We start from the raw sequence: 17,690 nt of genomic DNA, 5'->3' as shown, positions 1-17,690 counted from the left end.
AAAGAATTTCAATGAACACATATATTTTCCCTCATTTGCAAGCTAAATGAATAAATGTAAATGCAATAATTTTTTGTTTAATATAGCACTCCACAGACATGAGTGAATTTGGCCCTAAATTTGTTTTCTGCAGTCTAGAGACCCTGACCACAAAAATCTTTATTCCCCACTGAAATCATCTCATTTCTTTATTGCCTAATACTTAGTGATAACCATGACACCAGACAATGGTTTTTCAGGACATGATCATCTTTAATTCCCCAGCTTAGCGTCAGCCCATTCAAGTTAATTTTGCAAACCCAGTCGCCTTCAGCTAAGTATTGATGTTGCAAAATGGGAATTTGCAGTTTTCTTTCAGCATTGATTGACATTAAGAGACTTCCCAGTCCACCCACTCTCGCTGTTTACTACAGCACACTCCGACTCAGCCAATGGAGGCGTCGAAAACAAAGCAAACCTTTCGTTCCACTTTCCTTGTCTATAGCAGGCTGGAACACGTCAAGATCTCCCAGTGCGTTAAGAGTGCTGATGTGCAGGTTCTATCTCAAACTCTCTCAGGGGATTTGACAAAAAAAAAAAAAACAGAAAACAATCTCAACGTCTTGACACAGAGTCACTCACGGTAGCGAGGCCGATCTGCTTACAGATGTCGACACGTGCAGCTCTATTTTTGTTATAGTTGGGGTTTGAATGTCATAGATCAATATCTGTGCATCAGAGTGGCTCTTGCTTCTAAAGGAACTCTCGAGGGAGCGTCAGCACACTGCCTTAATCGTAGTGGCCTTCACCCAAACACTGCCTGGTGTCTGGTGTCCCACGAGTTTGTACTGTCAGCTCTGTTGAAGTTATTTGTAGTTTTCTTTTGTCACAGCACTTCAGTGACTCAGTGCCTCTTCTCAGCTTTGTTCTATATCAGTGTAGGCTCGTTCTGAGCCGTAATGTAATGGGCAACCAGAAGCATCCCGTGTTCCATGGCGAACAGACTTCTGCTCTCTGTGTGAGTGGTGTATTTGTGGCACCGCTGTTGCCCTCACAAATGGAGAGTGTGGGCTATCTCACACTCATTTTAAAGGAAACAGAAGGAACACCTCCCAAGTGACTGCAGCTTGTGGAAGAAAAGCTCACTGAAAGATCACAAGACTTGCTATTGCCAAGGTTAAATTTAGGGTTTGTAAAGAGTTCTATCGCTTTTTTCCTCTGCAAAATGCTTAAGTTAACAGCTAGCTTTTGCAAGGGCTGCCTTGTGCCTGCCGGTGCAAAAGTAAAGCGTTCTCCTGAGATGGGGGCTTACATACTTATGCAAATTTTTCTGAAGTCAATGGAAAATGCTAGATAGAGAATAAAAATCTGAGTTTGAAAGAGCAGCCATCACTAGTCGGATAGCACAGGAGTGCCGATTGAAAGGAGTTTGATTGAGTGGGGATTGCATGATGTGTTTATACTTTGCATTGAAATGTACCACAATGGAAAATATTTCCATTCAAATCAATAAATAAATGCTCCTGAATTTTTGTAGGCAGGCAGTTATATAAAAATTACATTTATTTACATACTATATATATATATTTGGGGTGGCACGGTTCATGAAAAAACATCCGAACCGTTCGGTTCGCTTGTCGCGGTTCGGTGCGTGTGTGCGTCGCACGGTTCGACTTCGACGCATGCGCAATGTAGCCTCGTGCCCGTGCTAATACAATGCTAAATCATAAATCAGATGTATGTAGAATAACATTATGATGTCCAGCAATCGATTTAAATAGTACACTGGGTTTACTTAGACGTTTAATGAGATCTACTCCACTATGTTGTTTTTTCACGTGAATAAATACATAGGTCGACTGTTTCACAAATGTAGCCTACTTTAATAGTCCAGTGGCAGAACTCTTGCCAAGCGTGTCATAGGTTCATCAAAACCGATTATGTTTATCAGTGGTTGTATATCAAGCAGGGACAGATTTGTGTGAATTTTGCTTTGTGATTTCACCGGAACGAATAGAGAGTCTTCTCAACGGATTGAAGCGCGCGTCCGAGTGAAGACTGCGGCGTGTGCGCGAGCCACAAGAGAACACTATCAGCGCCACTGATCGCAGCGGCAACGAGCACTTTGATCACTTGATTAAAAAAAACAAATTTCAGCACTAGATTGCTTCTTATTTAACAACCGAACGAAACGAATAATTTGCCAGTTAACTGGAGATGTTTTAATTATTTGTATTGGTACATCCGTGCCGCGAGATATTTCAAAAGTGGTGGGGACAATATCGACCCTGGGGTACATGTCCCACCCGCAAATTACGCCTATGATGACGAGACACGAGGAGAAATTGACAAAGAACTGTCCGACACAGCCCACGTAGCTCTCCAGATGGATGGACCTCCAGGGCCACTGAAAGTTTCCTCACGGTGACCGCTCACTCACTATATTACTTCGAAATGGGAAATGAGAAGCTGCGTTTTGCAAACACACCCCATTTATGAAATAAATCAATTAATAATTAGATAATTAAGCTATATATCATATGCTGAAGTACATTTTTGGAGTGTTAAAGATTAAAAGAAAAAAATAACAACAAGAACCGTACAGAACCGAAAACCGTGACCCTAAAACCGTGATACGAACCGAACCGTGGGTTTTGTGAACCGTGCCACCCCTAATATATATATATATATATATATATATATATATATATATATATATATATACAGTGAGGAAAATAAGTATTTGAACACCCTGCTTTTTTGCAAGTTCTCCCACTTGGAAATCATGGAGGGGTCTGAAATTGTCATCGTAGGTGCATGTCCACTGTGAGAGACATAATCTAAAAAAAAATCCAGAAATCACAATATATGATTTTTTAACTATTTATTTGTATGATACAGATTTTTTTTTTTAGATTATGTCTCTCACAGTGGACATGCACCTACGATGACAATTTCAGACCCCTCCATGATTTCCAAGTGGGAGAACTTGCAAAAAAGCAGGGTGTTCAAATATTTATTTTCCTCACTGTATATGTGTGTGTGTATATATATGTATATGTATATATGTGTATGTAAATCAATGTAATTTATTATATTATTATTATTATTATTATTATTATTTTCATTATTTAATATTGTTATCATAGTATTATGAATCAAACAAGGTTAAATACACTTACAAGACTAGTGACAACATGAATCCAGAAGGAATTGCATTCTTTTTTTAAATCAAGTTAGTTTAAAGAAAGCTCTAAGTTAACCTAAAAGGATTCAATAAAATAAAAAGATTTCAAGAAAAATGTTTCACATACATAATGACAAAACCTGCTTGGTGAATATTCTGAGTGGAAAAGTGATAAAGTTCTGTATTCATCATCTACTATAGCTGGAGGGTAAAAAAGTAAGGCTCTTCATTGAATAAGACGCAGTTTTGGGATACCACGCCTAATAGTCTCCAACTGTTTTAGTGAATTCATCCCACAGTTTTTGAGAATATAGTCTACTACACCATCAGTCTTAATCTCTAGTAATATCACTGGCCTGATACCAGGGCTTAAGATGAAGTTGTTTTGAACCAGAGGAAATTGCCGTTTCCATGGATGCTGGGTAGAGTCCTGCCCACATTATGAAGCTGCAGAGCTCCTGTGGTTATGGCCTCCTTCATCACCTCTCCTTCTGTTTGCTGTTCGCTTGGCTGATCTTAACTAGCCTGCCATTCTCTACTACACTGCCCTATGACAGTGTGATGCTTTAACCTCTGATCTATATCAAGTGTTACAAATGAGCAATGCTGTGATATTAACTTCATCATCCTTTTTCATTCATATACTGAATAAAAAAATGAAAAAAACTATAATACTAAAAGCACTTTTATCATGCATAATCGAGTGACCTTGATGTAAATTCTGGAAAAATAGCTGTTAACCATCAATGTTCTTTGTAATTTAACCTTGACCACATTTAATCACTATCATTTATTTTGTAACCCCACATATTGTCTCACATGACTGGCCACTGTTTTTACAGTCCATGGCCACTAGGGGGATGTTTTGAGACACTGCAGTGGTTAGTGTGTACCTGAGGTCCCACAGAGCACAATGCATGGAGCGGAAATGTGCAGGCTTACTTCTACTCCAAAATTAAAGAGTTCTTCTATTTTAAGACAGTCTGCAACACATAGTAATGGTAATGCATTACAGAAGTTTAAGTTTTTTAAGTTTTTTTTTTTGTACAAACACACAGAAAGTGTGAAATTGAGGGTGAGATAACAACAGCTGTATAAATGGTGTCAGAGCCATGGCTTTGAACTAGAATTAAATCTAAATGATTGTGTGATTCACAGATTAGTGGTGTAATCCAATCAGGATTTAAAGAATATAATCCACTTTATTGATATTGAAATGAAAGGGAGAAAAGTATATTGTTTTGTTCAAGGCTTAGGAATTCAGCAATTTATAATCATAAAATAAAATGTTGCTAATACATTAATAAAAACTGATGTACTTTAGGACTAATGAACTGCTGCTTGAGGGCCTCTAATTGTCCGGTGTCGCTCTGTTGTCTTGTGTATTTTATGTAGCCTATATTAGCATTGTTGATTTAGCTTCTTCTTTTTTTCTTTTTTTCTTACTCTATCTGTGATCAGATACTCTCCTATTATTCCTCCGTGCTAACGCTAACAGACATGCTAATAGTCATCCCCTTGGGCTAATTTGTTTATCTACGGTTGTGATAATGGCCATCCCTCCAGTGATCTGTCGGACCACTCCATGTATCTCTCTCGGGGCTCGACCGGGGCTTCGCAAGCCCTCCTGCAGTTCATTCTTCCACTGTCCACACGCTGCCATCCCAAACACTGCAGCCCTTCCTGGCCGAAACCCAATCCCTGCCAAATTAACCAGCCCTCGATTGGGGAGATTAGATAACCTTCTTGCTGAATAAGGCTTTGCCTCGTGTGAAGGGTTTTTGCTTTCTTTCGCCCCTTTCCCTTCTGTTCTCTTCTTTTGTTCTAGCGCTTTTTTCCTTTTTGTTTGTGACCCTCAGCATACAGTACAAGAAGCCCCAGAGAAAGGGAGTGCAAAGCCAAAGGGAACACTTAAACTTTACAGAGACTCAGGGAGGGACTTTTTGAAGTGGTGCCACAAAATTATTTTATACGTCTCTTGTGGTAATATGATCTTAGGTTGACAGGACTTGAGGTCTGATGGGAGTCCAGGCCATAAACGCAGAGATAAAACGGTTTATTCAGATAGGAATGGACATGATATCTCCTAAACTGTTTAGTGTCAAAAAGGGAAGGGAAATAGCTCATTCATTCTTTCATAATGGGTTATCAGGTGTATTGTAATGTGTAATGGCAGGTATAAAGACTTTAGTTCTCAAAGGGCCCTTTAGTGACTGTGTTTGGTTGGAAGATGTAGTCTGGAGGGAGGCTAGGGTTATATCTAGACCAGAACAGAGTGCGAGTGTGCTCTTTTGCGTCAGCAACAACAGATGTTCAGATATAGTCATGAGACCTCCATCACTGCAGTCCAACTGTGTGAGAATGTTACAGCTCTCTGCTGAACCTGCAATTTATGGCACGTAACGTCGCCTACAGCTGTCTAACAACTTAACAACTCTTTTCCCTTCCCCTCTGCTTTACTCTGGTTGTGTTCAAAATCACCCCCTACAACCTTATTCACCATTCCTTACATTACTTCATTAATATGGTCGAGTGAATTCGAACCAAGTGAGTGAGTGAGTGAGTGCGCCGGAAGGACTGCCTGTTTTAAATAGTTTATGCTTGCTGTTAAATGATCATTTGAAACTTAGCAAACTGGCAGCTCCAGTAGTAATGAAAAGATTTATCTTGAACTCTGTCATGGAAACTAGCATGTATAACCTTAATTAACTATTTAATAATCGATTAAAAAGGAATTTATACCTGTTTGATTTTATGCTGTTGCCACATTAGACCAGCGGTTTGGAAAGTGGATTGGGTGGATGATTCAGCTGCGGACGGCATCTTCTGGTCAGACGTGAGAATTCATTCGATGCACGACTCTCACAGTGCATTATGGGTATTTTCTAGCCATTAAGCGTACATCGGTTGTATACTTGTTATTCCGTTGCATTGTGGGATTTAATGAGTGCGCTTGATAACGTCCACTTTGGTTTCGGACTCCACTACAAATAGCTGTCCCCTCAAATAGTGCTGTATTTAAGGGTATGGGTGTGATTTTGGACACAGCCTCTGTCTCTTTCACATGTTACTAACGGATAAATGGTCGAGTAACACAGTGTCTTTATTCTCTCTCCTTTCAGATTCGGGTAGATGGTCCTACCTATGGTGCTTTGCAGTACGAAACCATCCAGGTGGTCGACAATGGGCCGATCCTGAGAGACATGGCCTTCTCTGCCGATCAGCACTTTGTGTATGTGATGTCAGAGTCACAGGTGAGTCACTGCTACCATTTGCCCAAAATGCATCAGGATTTACGCAGCACATGTAAGCTGGGAAAGAGTGAGCGATAAAATTATACCAGAATTTGTGGGTTTCACTTACTGTAATTACAGCCTGAGAGATGCGCTTGGACAGCCAAAGAGAAGATAGGACATTTCATATTATAAAAAGTGACAGGTGATGGTTTAGTGAATTAAATTTTCACTCACTGTGTCAAAAATACACACACAATTTACACATTAGTATATGCCTGCTCAAAATGGCCCAATCGGTGTAATGGAGGAGATTTGGCTCTGTCCCTGATATCTTTAGCACTACTGAAGCTTGTAAATGTCGAAATCAGAAAAACACTGCATGCACTTAGTGCTGTAAAAACATCCCAACTCAGATAACCTGTCATCCGGGCTTTTCTTGTGACATAAATATTTACCCAATATAGCGTTTCATGCCACCTATGTCCAGGTCCTACACAGTCCTACACTGTTTATCATGTCTGCTGCATGAATCAAGATAACGCTTAAATTGTTCTTAATGTGACAATTAGGTGTTTTAACCTTTGACCTCTGACCCCTAGATGAGGTGTTCTCCATTCTTTTATATTACCCCGAACACTCTTGTCTGCACTTATCACCTGGATTTAAGGCTTTCAGTTCTCTCTCTCTTACACACACACATACTTACAAACGGTTAAAAAATCCCAATAGTTAGTTTGAATATCAAGGCAAATTCAAGCCGACATTTTTACCCACAAATCCTTTTACTTCAATACACTGCTTCTGTAATGTCACACTCCCGCCTGAAAGCGGATGGTCAGGCAATGTCACGATTTATAGCAATGGCAATAAATCTGAAATCTCATTCAGTAAAATCCACTTCACTAGCAGTGAGGGTCAGTGGACGACGGCATCCTGGGATTTGAGGCATAGCTCAGGAAGAGCTAGTCAATCACATTGGCTGGACACAACTTGTAAATTGCCTAGTCTGCAAAAGTTACTACTAAATAGTTTTAGAAATTGTGTTTGGACTTCCTGTTTACAGCTGAAGGTGTAGTCACATTTACCTTTGCTCTGACTGGATTTCGCTCTTTAATTGGAATCCACGTGATCAGGATTTTTTAGTTCAATGCAGATTTTGATACTGATTCAAGTTGATCACATAGATTTTACAAATTGACCAACAGAAAACGGCTTAGACAGAAAATGGGTAAACCCGAAAACTGAAAACGAGAAAGTGACTTCTGTGTGAGCTGTGCTTCACACATGGCTACACTATTGACAATAGACCTTTTTTGCAAAGTGACCTCACCTTGACTCTTACACCAGAACACAATATTTCCTACATCTTAATGATTTGCCACATCAATTCAGATGTTAAACTAGAATCCAGGCAGTTTTGGTCACTCTCACCAACTTTCGCTATGCTGCAAACATAATTTAAGACAAGTTGAAAGTCTGGTTTAAAACTAGGCCATGATCATCTACTCAAGTCTTATGGGAAATGAAAGATGGTGTTTTCTTTGACGTGAATAAATACCAGAGCTGGACCTGTGGTGTTTTGCCAGTGAATAATCTCACCCTGTTGCAATTAGCCTATTAGCCCAGTTAGAGAGTTGTCGTCTGGTTTCTGTTTAGTCCCAAACATCAGGGGATCACATCTACTGGGGAATCATGCATATATTTAGAAGCTATTTAGTGAACATGCATTCTCTCATCCCACCTGTATATCTTTCCCCCCTCCAGCACACATGTACACACATGCACACTGAAAGATTTATTCTAGTTTGCTTTAAAATTTAATGATCTATGATGTAACACAATGCTTCTTGCATCACTAGCACCGCTGCTGAATCTACAGCACTACAGCAAACCAAATTATATTTCACCTGAGTTGTGATCTTGAATGAATGTGAAATAAAATAATGCCAAAACTGTGTTATACTCGTGGCTGGACATAAACAGTGTGAATCACAGAAAGACTTCCAGTTTGAATAATTCTATTGAAACTTTCACTGAATTTTCCAGTGAACTGCTTTATTGCTTTGATACAGTAGTTTTTTATATATTTGCACGGATTCAGATCTCACTCACTCATTTCTGTGTTTACATTTTCGTTTGTTTTGCTGTGAATAACAGAGACATGCCATTTTTTTGGCTTGCTTCTTTGTCTTAGTCTCTCTCTGTCTGCCTATCCCACTCTCACAGTTTGTCTCTAGCTCTGTGGTTGAGATGTCCGCATTAATATTTATGACTGATAACAAAATGCAGAAATTCTCATGACTGTTTTTGTGATTGAGCCTAGTGCATCTGCTCCACTCTTGCACGCGCGCGCGCGCGCACACACACACACACACACACACACACACAAAACCTTCACCACTTAAAACATTTACCCTTGTGTACCTTAAACTCTTTCACACGTACACTTTCACTGTATACTGTACACTCACTTTTTTTTTTTTTCATTATTCTTTTTTTGTGTGTCTGTGTGTATTACATTTGTGAGGCGGTCCTGTGGTCTCTGTGTAATAGTAAAGCTTGGGGGCTGCTTGGAAGTTCAGCATGATACACCTGTGACTGCTCTTTTTGTATTAAAAATGTAAAAGAAAAATAATAGGTTTAGTAAACTGGAACATGATTGTTTTTTTCCGCATTTACTGCCTACATCCCAGATTTAATGTATACTAGAACAATCATGAGCACACGCTGTCATATAAATTCCCAGCGGGAGAGCGGAGCAGGAAAAATAAGGACAGTAGGTCGATAATCTCCTGCTGGTCCAGCCTTAAAGACAGAGTGAAAGAGATAGAGGGAGGGAATGTGAGGGATTAAGAGGCAGGGAATGATAGTGTTTGGGAGCTGAGATGGTCTGGGTTATCTGTGTGGTTAAGGCTGATTGGTTGAACAGAGCTCAAGTTTTGCTGGGTTCGAGAGCCCATAGTGCCCCTTACGGAGTCATTGCTGAGGTCAGCTGTGAGTACAGCACTGATCACGGTTCCCATGAAACCTGGCCTGTTGAGGTAATACTGTATGAGCCGTCTGATACATGAAGTCCACTGCAGTAAAATGTTTTTATTTTAAGATCTTATGTTAAGTCACCTTTGACCCTGGACCCTAATTCTATATGGCGGTCTTTATATTCCACAGTCAACAGTTAATAACTTCAACTTTGTAGAATCATGGGTAATGTAGTTTTTAACCAGGAATTATAAACCATTATTTACAAAGAAATCTCCACCAGTCATAGAATCGAAAGCACATCATGCCAAAATAACTCTTTAGCGCCCACCCACTCCCATGAAGCACTGCAAATGATGTTCGCTCTCTAACTTCTTAAATATATTTGTATATACAGTATGTATATTTTGCCAAAAAAATTAAAATGGTAGTTCTACATACATAAGCAACATATTCTGGTTTGGGGATGATTCATGGTTTATAATACTTTAACAGAGACTTTATAAAAATGTCTTTGTCAAAAATACTTCCGAAACCAAGGCCACCGAATAAAAGTGGGTGGGCACTGTTGGATACAATTGTGGCTTCTGACGACATAATTTAAAAAATCTAAATTACTGACAAAAGTGGTGCATTAAGTACGGCACTTTCGATAAAATGGTTGGAAATTATATTCTTTCAATTATAATCTTTGAACTAAAAAGAGACATGTATAGTATATAATTCATGCAGAAAGGTGACACACTTGGATAGATAATTTAAATATTTTCTAATGAATTATAACCAACGCTGGACCATTATCTTTTACTGTAAATTATAAGGTGACTTAATTTTAACAATAGAGCAACCTCTACCTTTGCTGATCACTTTTTTTTTTTTTTTTTTTTTTGCTTCCTTCTCTCTCTGTCTCTTTCTCTCTCCCTCTCTTACTTTCTCTTTCTAATTAATCCCCTGATTATCCCTCTAATTAAATCTGGCTACTTTCCTGTATCATTTTAAACAGCAAGATAAATGTCTTTTTAAGGAAAGGGGCCAGACTGTCTGTTGAGAGTGATGCAGATTACAGTTATCAGAGCTTACAGCTAATTATTGTGCTTGGCTTTTTGTCCACATTTGTCATCCTTTCTTCTAGGGCTAAGTGTTTTTATTGTAACTTTAGACAATGTCAGCGTCAGACGCGTGTGTGTGGTCAGAGGGACAGCTGTGTGTGCTAATGACAGAGGCCTCAGCTATAGTTCCTGCTGCATTAAACGAATGACAGTGAAGTTCAGAGCTCAATGGAGTTACACAAATTACTGGTCTTGGCACATTAAAGCCTTTTGTTGTCTAAGTACCATCCAAATGCAAGTTGTGTTCTTCTCTCTTGCAGTTTACTGTCATTTTACACCGGATTTTCGGATCTGTCTTTTGTGCAAAACCCGTCGGAGGTGAGCACGTACGCCTGGGCTTTGTCCTACCCTAGAATGCTCTGTCCGCAATTTAAGACAATTGTTGCTTCAATGGCTTCGTTTAAATCTGAAGAATTGATGTTCGTTTCCCTGTTTGCAGGGAAATTAAATAGATTTTTTTGTCTCTGTGTGTTTTTTATTACAGCTATGTCACAAAGCAGGCTGGAGACAGTGGCTTCTATACACTCTCATGCTTGCAGCATATTCATAATTCATGTAGGGCAAGTTGAAACTGCAGGTAGTGTAAGTGTTAATAATTTAAGTGTCTCTCACACCAGCCAAACAGCTCAAAGTCAAACTCTTTCATTGCAGATCAGCTCTGGGCATTCATAGGTGGGATAAGGCATCTGCCACCTCATCAGAACAGGTTTAATAAAGACGACCTTTAATTTCAATTACGAGCTGCCATTTAACGGCGGTCCCATATGCAACGTTCTCTGCCAATCCCCCGTTGTGACATCCGGATCTTGAGAACGTTTCGTTGTGTTATTGCAGTGGCCTACTTAGACTGTAGCCCATTGTGTTTGAGTGAAAAGAAGTACTCAGGATGTCTGGATGCTTTTGGCAAACTTTCGGGGAATTTTAGTCATCGAGAACAAAGGCATTTCTCCTGAAATGCTGATTGTGATTAAAGGAGTTTCAAATAGACACACACATGCCAGTACGGAAAGTATTCAGGCCCCCTTAAATTTTTCACTCTTTGTTATATTGCAGCCATTTGCTAAAATCATTTGTTCATTTTTTTCCTCATTATTGTACACACAGCACCCCATATTGACAGAAAAACACAGAATTGTTGACATTTTTGCACATTTATTAAAAAAGAAAAACTGAAATATCACATGGTCCTAAGTATTCAGACCCTTTGCTGTGACACTCATATATTTAACTCAGGTGCTGTCCATTTCTTCTGATCATCCTTGAGATGGTTCTACACCTTCATTTGAGTCCAGCTGTGTTTGATTATACTGATTGGACTTGATTAGGAAAGCCACACACCTGTCTATATAAGACCTTACAGCTCACAGTGCATGTCAGAGCAAATGAGAATCATGAGGTCAAAAGAACTGCCTGAAGAGCTCAGAGACAGAATTGTGGCAAGGCACAGATCTGGCCAAGGTTACAAAAAAAATTCTGCTGCACTTAAGGTTCCTAAGAGCACAGTGGCCTCCATAATCCTTAAATGGAAGACGTTTGGGACGACCAGAACCCTTCCTAGAGCTGGAGAAAACCAGGCACTGCTCATCACCTGTCCAATACAGTCTCAACTGTGAAGCATGGTGGTGGCAGCATCATGCTGTGGGGGTGTTTTTCAGCTGCAGAGACAGGACGACTGGTTGCAATCGAGGGAAAGATGAATGCGGCCAAGTACAGGGATATCCTGGACGAAAACCTTCTCCAGAGTGCTCTGGACCTCAGACTGGGCCGAAGGTTCACCTTCCAACAAGACAATGACCCTAAGCACACAGCTAAAATAACGAAGGAGTGGCTTCACAACAACTCCGTGACTGTTCTTGAATGGCCCAGCCAGATGGTGCATTCAAGTCCTCCTGGGAAGTTCGTACGTACGAGGTGGGAAGTCGTGCTTATAACGGCATGTGCGTTCTAGTCACTTTCGTCGGAGCAAGATGGCTGTGTACTTTCTCTTAATTAATTACACAAAAATACAATAAGGTTCTTAAACTCTTGTTCTAGAAAATGAAGAACAAAGAAATGTGCATCAGGTGTACTTTGTATTTTTATGTTTTTAATTAATTTATGAAGCCACTGCCAACTCATCGTTACATGTTGCATAGTTATATTATAATTCTATCATATTCTGTGTTGGCGATTAGCTAACTGCGCTGTAAATAGAAAAGCCTGACAATATCACAGCTAAATACCTTTACGTATTGTGTATTCCGCCATGTTAATCACTGACACGCCCCCAACTCGTAAAGATCGGAGCTTAGGGAAAATCCCGAGCTCCCCACTGGTATTTACGACATTGTGGTGGCGTTCAAGTGCGTTCAACTCGTAAATACGATCTATACGAGATGACTTGAACGCACCAAGAGCCCTGACTTAAACCCAATTGAGCATCTCTGGAGAGACCTGAAAATGGCTGTCCACCAACGTTTACCATCCAACCTGACAGAACTGGAGAGGATCTGCAAGGAGGAATGGCAGAGGATACCCAAATCCAGGTGTGAAAAACTTGTTGCATCTTTCCCAAAAAGACTCATGGCTGTATTAGATCAAAAGGGTGCTTCTACTAAATACTGAGCAAAGGGTCTGAATACTTAGGACCATGTGATATTTCAGTTTTTCTTTTTTAATAAATGTGCAAAAATGTCAACAATTCTGTGTTTTTCTGTCAATATGGGGTGCTGTGTGTACAATAATGAGGAAAAAAAATGTACTTAAATGATTTTAGCAAATGGCTGCAATATAACAAAGAGTGAAAAATTTAAGGGGGTCTGAATACTTTCCGTACCCACTGTATATATTGTAGAATAACACATGTAACAAGTATGTGTATACTGTGGAAGATGAGGAGTGTTCAGAAAACAGTTTTTTAAGCAAATAGTTAAATCACCAACTTCACCTTTAAACACAATAAAATATTATAATATGTCTCTGTTTATAGGAAAGAGCAATAAAAGGTGAGAGGGAAAGTCAGTGTTGTTAGTTCAGCATTGTGTGTGTGTGTGTGTGTGTGTGTGTGTGTGTGTGTGTGTGTGTGTGTGTGTGTGTGTGTGTGTGTGTGTGTGTGTGTGTGTGTGTGTGTGTGTGTGTGTGTGTGTGTGTGTGTGTGTGTGTGGCTACTCTGATCTGTTTTCTATAGTGCGTTTAGTGATGTGGTTCTTGGTTTTGGTGCCTGTAGGCCTAATGATGTCGTCTGGACAGAATCAGCTCTGATATGTTTGTGTGACGGCCGGGAGTGGAGTATCAAGGCCTGAATGTAAATCCAGTTAGCACACAGAGTGGCTGGGTTCACAGCGCACATAATTGTATTTTCCGTCTGCGAAGCCCCCAGGGCATGGAAGGGCACAGCCTGTTTAAGCATGACTATGACCAGCTACCAGACCTGAGCATCTGCTGCGGTTCTGGGGATGGATGCATGTCAGATTTCCACCAAATGTCTCCAGGAATATAGAAAAAAGTGCAGCTTTGTGGGGACCCAGCTGATGGGACTGAATAGTGTACTATCAGAAAGGGTTATGGTTAGTCTAGTAATCAGCTTAATTTAAAGGTGCTTCATTTAAAAATAAATCTATAAAATTTGATTTTACTTTATATTATAATTTAATATAAAGAAATGACCTCAAGTAGACCATTCTTGACTTCCAGAACAGTATGAACACAAAGCGATCCAACATCGGATCAATTGCTTAATGAACAATACATGACAGTAGGAGATTCTCACAATGATGTTAAATATAAATGTGTTAGTGTCTGTCAGTATATGCAACATTAAAATGGATTAAGATGGGGTTTTTATATATATATATATATATATATATATATATATATATATATATATATATATATATATATATAAAATATATTTGACACTTGAGGCACGTTAATGAGACATGGTAATTAAGTTGGCAACAGCTCAGTGCTGCTGTGTTTGTTACTATGAGAGAGGAGAACATTGCAACTCATATTACCAGCGTTCATCTTCCACTGACAAGCACTCTATACACGTATGCACTTTTCATGACCCCCTCTGATGCCCAAATCACAATGAAATTTCTCGTCAGCCAGGCTGTGTGTGTGTGTGCGTGCGTTACCAGTGAGATTCATTTAAGATGGACATTGATGGATTCATTTCATAAATCAGTTATGATGAGATGTTGTCATCTGTCTTCTGCTTCACTGGTGGTTAAACATCCAAAAATGGGCAAATACAGAAAGAGAGGGATACGTGTGCCTTGTGTCTTTACATGTGTGGTTGTGTTAGTGTGTCGGAGGGAAGATTTCATTTAAATATGAGTGTGTAGTTGCGTTGGTGTTAGCTGCAGTTTTTGTGTTTGACATGCTTGAAATTATTGTATTCCTTTTTATTTTGTTTTATGCTCTCGCGCAAAATATATAGCTTCTCTGTGATTGGCTGAAGCTCAACTGATGTTTGATCAGCAGATAATTGGCTGGGTCGAGCTTAGTGTGTTGTATGTCAGATATTGTTCTGTCACATGACAACAAATGTCACTTCTTCCCTGAAGCCTGTTGATTCTGTGACTCATCGGTTCTTGAAAACACAACATTATGCCGCTGATAAGGGCGACTGTCTCACACACACTCGCACATGTTTGTTTTTGATCATAATGGAGAATTCCATTGATTTGTATTATGAGATGACATTTTCCATCCCTAACTATAATCCTAACACTCACAGAAAACTTTCTTCAATTGTATATTTTCATTAAGACGGTTATTAAAAATTTCACCACAACTAAATATACGTTGTCTTGTATATACAGTATGCTGTTTCTCATATCTGGTGTCCAACGCAGCTGTTTTAGGTGAGTTCAAACGTTCGGTTTGATTGTTTAAACATACATTAAACATAAATGCTAAGTAGATAGTCATCTCTCTTCATGCAAGAAATGGTGAGTCAGAGGAAGTTTGTTAATGCCAGCAGAGGAACGTTGAGCTACAGATGAGCCTAGTGGATTAGACTCCATAATAAACCACAGCTCCGCTCCTCGATGACTGAGGAACTCTGCCAGTCAGTCAGGTCTGTGGGATTTACAGATGGTTTTCATAGGGAGAAAGAAATGGAAGAGGACTTTGTTTGATTAGATTAGTCGGGTAATTAAAGTAGGCTTGATGACCAGGTATTACAAAACAGGTGATGAGGAGTCTGCTTTTAATTTGACATGCAGCGTTTCAGTCTATAGACAAGCAGAAAACTGTTAGGTGGAGTGTCACAAGTATTGTGGAAGCTCTTATATAGTGTTGTTAACGTGCATACACACACAGACTCACTTTTAAAAGCATTTAGAGCGAGCCGACGTATGATGCCTTAAAATGCTGCCTCCGTTCGCAGCTAGTTTTTGGCTGCATTAATCTGTTGGGCAGTGTCATTTGTCAGTTTGTCTCATTATCTGCTGGTCTCTATCCTCTTACAGAGCTCTCGGATAAATGACTAATAATCTAACAGATTTACGACATAATGAGATTCCTGAGTCGGCGCCACTCCTTTTCCAGCTCGAGAGGGCAGCGGGAAGTCCTCTTTCTGGACACATTTGTCTTCCTCCTCCTGTTGTCTCCGTCTCTGTCTATCGCCGTGGGGAGTGTGTTAAAGTGCGCTCTGTTGTGGGCCACTGAGACAAAATGCAGAATTCACAGTCATGTATTACTGTAGCTACGGCAGAGATAGCATATCCACTCTACACCAGCGGAGTGCGCTATTCATAGACTCACTCACTGCATCTAACAGGAAGTGCGTGGCATATTAAAGTATGTGCTACCTAGGAAGAATTACAGATTTAGCTTTTTTTTTTTTTTTTTTCTGATTTAGATTTTTTGATTCGATTTTGAATTGATTTGATTCTGATCCTTTTGGATATATTTATTATAGATATATAGTGTATTTTGTCTACATATTCTTGAAAATGCAGTACATTTTAAAGGGAACTTTACAAAACATTACAAAAACACGTGTAAAAAAATTTCAACAGGGCCCAAACTACTGTATGTAGTTTAATTGCTAATTTTTTTTCACATGATTTTGAGTCTTTTTGCATGATTCATTAATAGGACTGGCTCAAATGAATCATTTGTTTGTAAATCGGTAAACAGTGTTTTTGATTCACTAAAAATAACTGTTAAATAAGAGTAGCCTAATTTATTATTAATAATAGTAATGATGATGATAACCATTGTTGAAATACAAAAAATATTTAATGTAGTTATTTTGGCTTTTGCACTTTTAGTGATATTGCAACACCTTCTCACACGCATCGAAAAATGATGCTAAAGGGGGTACCCTGTTTGTTAAAAACTGACGGTGAGGGGTCCTGACCAAGCGTAAATATGTGACTAGTTGGGAGTGAGAACCTGTTGGATTATGTAGTTGAGACAGAACAAAAAGTGATGGAAATAAGAGGGCGATCAAAAATGTTGCATGCTCACTTGATTTTGTCTATGCTAATATACTTTAACCAATTGAAGTTGGGTGTTCGAAAACCCGTTTGAAAGCATGCAATTCTGTTGACGATGCTAGTGGCACAAAAATGACATGCTTCACCTTTAAGTTTAGGGATTTGAGCAATATCTAGAGATGTGAATATAATAGAGACTTGGGGGTGAGGTTTTGATTTAGGCCAATAATGATCCAGAATAACCTAAACAACACCCTACAAACCACACAGGACATCTTAGCAACAGAATTGCAATGTCCTGTCAAACACATAAGCATTGTGGTGGCAGGTTTTGCACTGGCAGACACTATTCTTCAGAATGTAAAAATCTCATATTATCAAGTATTATTATTAAAAGAGAGGTGTGCGGACAGATGGCTCTGCTTCTGCCCTAAAAATAGCCTGCTGTTCACAACGTGTGATGATGGGGTTTATGCCTAGCTGACTGAAGTATGTATGAACACACACACACACACATCCATACTCACACATGAGATTATAAATTTCATCTGTGGGTTGCTCTCTTATTAATTTAAGAGATTTATATCAGTCATGTGTGCCTGTTGCATACAGATCTGATGCTTTGTGAAAGCTCCTGCCTTCACAATCTGTGATTTCACACACACACACACACACACACACACACATACACACACACACACACACACACACATACAGAGAGCGTGAGACAGACATTTCCACAGCGCAACAAGCTCTTTCATAAATA

The 17,690-nt window shown here is 39.4% G+C and overlaps 1 protein-coding gene across 2 annotated transcripts in view; it reads left to right on the top strand.

The window, feature by feature from the left end:
* Nucleotides 1-17,690, top strand: part of plxna4 (plexin A4) — a 211,875-nt gene that overhangs the window by 118,611 nt on the left and 75,574 nt on the right. For both annotated transcript variants that reach the window (XM_084408408.1, XM_084408409.1), the window contains one exon: nt 6,289-6,420. In XM_084408408.1, coding sequence (XP_084264534.1) covers nt 6,289-6,420 — 132 coding nt within the window. The remainder of the gene's footprint in view (nt 1-6,288; nt 6,421-17,690) is intronic.

Source organism: Rutilus rutilus, assembly GCF_951802725.1.
Source record: "Rutilus rutilus genome assembly, chromosome: 4".
Classification (NCBI taxonomy): Eukaryota; Metazoa; Chordata; class Actinopteri; order Cypriniformes; family Leuciscidae; genus Rutilus; species Rutilus rutilus.
This window is presented reverse-complemented; position numbering and strand designations above follow the sequence as displayed.